General features: G+C 38.8%; 1 protein-coding gene across 1 annotated transcript in view; it reads left to right on the top strand.

Moving 5' to 3' along the window:
- YTHDC1 (YTH domain containing 1) overlaps window positions 1–4,667 on the top strand; it is a 75,610-nt gene extending 70,943 nt beyond the window's left edge. The window contains exon 17 of the mRNA XM_045284359.1: window positions 3,725–4,667. Coding sequence (XP_045140294.1) covers window positions 3,725–3,925 — 201 coding nt within the window. The 3' untranslated portion in view covers window positions 3,926–4,667. The remainder of the gene's footprint in view (window positions 1–3,724) is intronic.
- Window positions 4,668–6,059: the final 1,392 nt, after the last annotated feature.

Here is a 6,059-nt window from a genome sequence, read left to right as displayed (position 1 = left end):
TCTTCTTCGATGCCTGATAACTGATCCCTTTGGCACCTCGTGATCACACAGGCTGGTGTGCTTCTTCATGTGGGCTTTGTTGCTTCTGAGCTAGATAGCTGCTTATTTATCTTCAAGCCTTTAATTTTTTGTGTCTTTTTAATAACCTTTTACTTTCTTCAAGAATCGTGGATGTTCTTGATGTCATCTGACAGCCCATCAGGTCTTTTGTCATTCGTGATTCCATTAAATCTGTTATCAAAATTCAGGTGAAATATAGTCAAGTTCATATTTTGGCTCTCGTGAACTTGTTTTCATTTTCTTCAACTTGATCTTTAATTTACATCTGAGCCATTGATGGACAGTTCCACAGTCTGCCACTAGTCTGGATTTATTTGCTGATAGTGAGCTTCTCCTTTGCTCTTTTCACAGATGCAGACAGTTTGATTTCCGGGTGTGGTAGTTACATAATCTGGTGTCAATTTGAGAGGATTACGAGTGAAGGGGTGGAGTCTAGTCTGTCAATAGGGTCATAGCCAATGAGGCCTGTGGGTGGGCATTGCTTTCTCCTGAGAATTGAGGGAAACCCTGTATTCCTCCTTGGAGGTGGAAGACACTTCTCTCTCTGCTCACTCCCTTGGAGACGCTCTACTGACAGGACACATGGCACTACGCTGATAGACTCCATGCCCTGGGAGCTGGAGGAGCCACAGGGACCTACCTTTATGCAACTTCTGAAGCCGGAGAAGCCTCGTAGAGATGCCTGCCAGGACTGAGATGCTTACAATGCCACTGGATCCAAAGATTTTCTATCCACTGGTCTGTGATTGTCCTGCATTCGACATCATTTCATGTGTTTTGTGAGTCTGAAGAGGATTTTATAGAGTGGAATCGGACATATGGGCTAATATCGGACTTATGGGTTTGGACTGTACTGGGTTGTACAATTACCCTTTATGTAAAACTCTCTTATACACATATGAGTTTCTATGGATTTCTCTAGTCCACCCAGACCCACACAATGGGTAATGCATCTGGAGAAGTTTATATGTATAGTTGTCTAGGGTTGCTGGAAAAAAAAAAAAGGTATATGCAATGAAGAAGTTGTTGGTCTTGCAAAATTCTATCGTGTGCCCTGCTTTGTTTTTTATCACCAAGTCCGTATTTTTCAACTACTGTTCCTTCCTCTTTGTTTTCAACTTTGCTGTCCAATCACTACTAACAATAGTGCATCTTTATTGCACGTTTGATTAATTTCACTCTATCACCAGCTTTAGTGCTTTGGAATAAAAGTGGTATTAATGGATATTCTTGTGTTCACATAGGTGTTATCCTATCTCAGACAGCATTGTACTTCAAGATAGATCTTGAAATGTCCTTTTTGACATTTGTGGTGCCATTTTTTTTTCTTGAACCTGCCTTTCCTGGCACTGTAAACCATATGATTTTTTATTCAACGTGATCATTACCGGTCCACTTCACTTAACGCTTAGAATATTGATCTTTATGCATTCCATCTCATTTTTGACAAGTTCCAACTTACCTAGGTTCATACTTTGTCATTTTTTCTCATTTTCAGTGGAGCCCCATCAGTAAATGAATGTTCCATGGACTTTACTCCTGCAGGATTTACTCCCTTTGCATCATTTTGGTCAACTTGATCTTCCTCGGTCATTTCAGTGCCTTTTTACCTGAGGGGAGCCCTGTGTGTTTAGTGGTTATGCATTGGGCTGCTAATTTCAAGGTCAGCATTTTTAAACCACTAGCTCATTCCTCAAGAGAAAGTTGGGGCTTTCACTCCCTTAAAGAGTTGGGGTTTCAAAAACTCAAAGGGACAGTTCTACCCAGTCCTATCGAGTCATTAAGAATTGGTATTGACCTCCGATACAATCGCTGAAGACAAATGGGTGCATAAGTAAATGTGAAGAAAGTTGATGGTGCCTGGCTATCAAAAGATATAGTGTCTGGGGTCTTAAAGGCATGAAGGTAAACAGGTGGCCATCTAGCTGAGAAGCAACAAAGCCCACATGGAAGAAGCACACCAGCCTGTGTGATCACAAGGTGTTGAAGGGATGAGGTATCAGGCATCAAAGAACAAAAAAATAATATAATTGTGAAAGGAGGAATGAGGAGTGAGGATGCAAAGCCCAATTGTACGCAACTGGACATCCCCTTAAAAAAGGATGGTGGGGAGGAGAGGAGCCAGTAAGGTTGAAATGTAGCAATGATGAAACATACAACTTTCCTCTAGTTCCTAAATGCTTCCACCCACTCCCCGCCCCCACTATCCTGATCCCAGTTCTACCTTAGAAATCTGGCTAGACCAGAGGATGTACACTGATACAGATAGGAACTGGAAAAACGGAATCTAGGATGGGTGATTTCTTCAGGATCAGTGGTGAGAGTGGTGATACCAGGAGGGTTGAGGCAAGGTAGGGTGGAAAGGGGGAACTGATTACAGGGATCTACATATAACCTCCTCCCTGGGGGACGGACAACAAAAGTGGGTGAAGGGAGATGTCGGACAGTGCAAGATATGACAAAATAATTTATAAATTATCAAGTCTTCATGAGGGAGGGGTTAGCGTGTAGGGAGGGGAAAAAATGAGCTGATGCCAGGGGCTTTAGTGGAGAGCAAACGTGAGAATGATGGTAATGAATGTACAAATGTGCTTTACACAATTGATGTATGTATGGATTGTGATAAGAGTTGTATGAACAAAAGAGTTGTATGAGCCCCTAATAATAATAAAATTATTTTTTTAAAAGAGAAAACTTGTTATAAAGAGACTGATGAATTTTTCACTCAAACATGGGATATCACAATATAATTCTAAAAAATCAAGTAAAAGATTTTCCTGATTAGAAAAAGCAAACAAAATAAAATAAAACAAAACATTCCACCAAAACCAAAACATAAGAAAGCAAAAAGAACTGGTATTGATTCGATGGCAGGTTTTGAGTCCCACTTGAGCGCCTTGGATTCTGGCACTGTCTCGGACAATTTTCTGCTTCCATCATGAGATTTTCTGTATCAGACATGGCTTCGATTCTATCTAAAGGTTTTCAGTGGCTAATTCCTTAGAAGTAGAAAAGCCTATTCTTTCTTGATAATCTGTGCTTAGTCTTGAAGCTGTGCTAGAACCTTTTCATTTAAGTGACCTTGCTCGTATTTTAAATACTAGTGTCACACCTTCCAGGATCACAGCAACATGCAAGCCACTCACAGTAGGACAGACTGGCAGACAAGTGGTGGAAGAACTCAGGATAGAAAGCTTTGTCCAAAATAGAGGAGTCATACTGAAGTACACATTTTTTTACATTTTCATAAAACCTTGTCAATCATTTATTGCTTTTTGAAATATGGCGAACAAAAGAATTCCGTATTTAACCATAAGAGGGCAGAGTTGGTTCTGATTGGTTTTTAGAATCCTTGGAAGGCAAAGTTGGGTGGGTCCTCCTGTTACTGTAGAACAGCAGGATGGCTTCGTTTTATTAAAGGGATTGGATCGGGAAAGTCATTAGAGTTACGTAGGAAGCCTCGTGATTGAAGTTAATTATTTTTAGTGCTATTTTGAGCACTCCTGTTGTCTGATGAATGAAACATCAAAATACTTTTTCTAATCAGTTTTAGGATTATTATTCTATGAATTAATAAACCCATTTCTCTAGATTTCTATCAAATAACAACTCAAATTCCAGTGGACAGTTTTGAGATCTCTAACCTATTTCTTCCCCTTTCTAGCATGACTATGATACGAGAGTGGATGATTTTCTTCGTCGCACACAATCTGTTGTCAGTGGTCTGAGAAGTAGACCCCGTGAACGAGATTGGGAACGAGAGCGAGACCGCCCCAGAGATAACAGAAGAGACAGAGAAAGAGAAAGAGAACGATTATGTGATCGGGACAGAGACCGAGGGGAGAGAGGTCGATATCGAAGATAATGCGCTCTGGGAAGCAATGATGGTTTAAAGATAAAACAACAAAAAATTTTTTTTGTATTTTGGGGGTTAACAAGTAGAAAATTTATTTTCAGCTGTCTACTTAAAGTTCATTGTGTAGAAAGATTTATTTTGATCCCCTTAGTTCCAAGCATGCAGTATAATAAGAACTGGAAACATTTAAGCCCACCAACAATGCACGGTTGATAATTGCCTGTCGATACTTAAATGAAACAGTCCAAGAATGTAGATACTGATTCTTTCTCCCTTAGTGTTAATCTACTTATAGTGCGTTCATCGTAGGGTTATTGTTTATTTTCTTTCTTTTGGATCTTAAATGATAACTGCCATGACATTTTGCTTTGTTTCTACATGCATTTGCACACGGTTCAGTAAAATAATGCTGCTACCAAGTATGCAAATAGGTTTGGCAGGGTGGTATGACTGTATGGCAGGGTTGTAGCAGCCTCTCAGTTTCTTCTCCGCGCCCCCACCCTTTTAGATAACGTATAACATCACTTTTTATTTTTGTTTAGTCTTCAATGATGAAAGCAATATTAAGAAGACATTGCTATCTAATTTTTAACCATTTTGAACATTTAAAAAATCTTATGTTTGGTAGCATAATGGATGCTATTGTTTAGCCTTTCCCTTCAAACTGTATACATTGTCTTGTGTATGGCAGCGGAAGATTCTCATGTTCTACATTGCTACTGTTTTGTATAAAATAAATTCGTAAAAATTGGCCCTTCTTGTTTTTGTTTTTGTCTGTTTGCAAGTTTAAGTGTTAATAGACATTATTGAATGTTAGATGTTTAGAGTTTTCAAAATCCCATTTTGCCTTTTCTTCTAAAGCAACCTGTGTCAATGATGTTAAAAGCATATTTCTATTTTCAATGTAAGAACTGATGTCAAGTAATTGTATTATGTTGCTATTTTGCATAAGTTTTGTTTCATAAAAGACTTTACAAAACTAAACTATTTAGACTTAATTTCCATATTTTAAAAGTTAAAAACTGTCAGTCCCTCTCAACAATTAGAATAGTTACATAGTGTAGTCACCCCAGAAAACCACTGAGGAGAGAATTTTTATTTAATCTTCATTCTTAACATTTGAGGTTTGGAGAATTATTAATTTGAACATGCAAACCTTTGGGAGTATCTGTTTTCATACAGTGCCATGTGATTTGTGGGGATGGGATGAAAAACACAAGATCGTCACACTAAAGGATAAACTTAATCTGCCTGGTTTCATATTATTTCTACTCTTTAGAATAGTTTTTTCCCTATATCTCTGAGTAGTTTTATGTTAAACTATTTGCTTTTTATTTTGAGATTCTACATAGTCTGATAGAAAGGAAGCAGGAAAATTGGATATTTAAATAGCTGGGTTGTAGTTTCAATATGGCCTTCAATCAATATAAAATAGTTGATAGAGTAAGATATTTCTTTTTTCTTTTTAAATCATTTTATTAGGGGCTCATACAATTCTTATCACAATCCATACATAGATCAGTGGTGTAAAGCACTTTTGTTGTTGTTGTTGTTGTTTTAGTGAATGAGAGTGAGTGAGACAGTGAATGAGAGAGTAAGTGCGAGAGTGAATGAGAGTGAGTGAATGAGAGAGTGAGTGAGTGAGTGAATGAGAGTGAGTGAATTAGAGAGTGAGTGAGTACGAGAGAGTGAGTCAGTGAGTGAGAGTGGGAGAGTGAATGAGTGAGAGTGAGTGAGAGAGTGAGTCAGTGAATGAGAGTGAGAGTGAGTGAATGAGATCGAGTGAGTGAGAGTGAGTGAGAGTGGTGAGTGAGTGAGTGAGTGAATGAGTGAGTGAGTGAGTGAATGAGATTGAGTGAATCAGTGAATGAGAGTGAGCGAGTGAGAGAGTGAATGAGTCAGGGAGTCAGTGAGTGAGAGTGAGTGAGTGAGTGAGTCAGTGAATGAGAGTGAGTGAATGAGAGTAAGTGTGAGTGAGTCGGTGTAAAGCACATTTGTACATTCATTGTCCTCATCATTCTCAAAACATTTGCTCTCTACCTAAGCCCCTGGCATCAGCTCCTCATTTTTCCTCCTCTTCCCCCCTCCCCCCTCCCTCATGAACCCTTGATAATTTATAAATTATCAAGTCTTCATGAGGGAG

This window comes from Echinops telfairi, unplaced genomic scaffold (genome assembly GCF_000313985.2).
Source record: "Echinops telfairi isolate 266 unplaced genomic scaffold, ASM31398v2 ScPeMD7_7468;HRSCAF=8506_0, whole genome shotgun sequence".
In the NCBI taxonomy this organism is placed as follows: Eukaryota; Metazoa; Chordata; class Mammalia; order Afrosoricida; family Tenrecidae; genus Echinops; species Echinops telfairi.
This window is presented reverse-complemented; position numbering and strand designations above follow the sequence as displayed.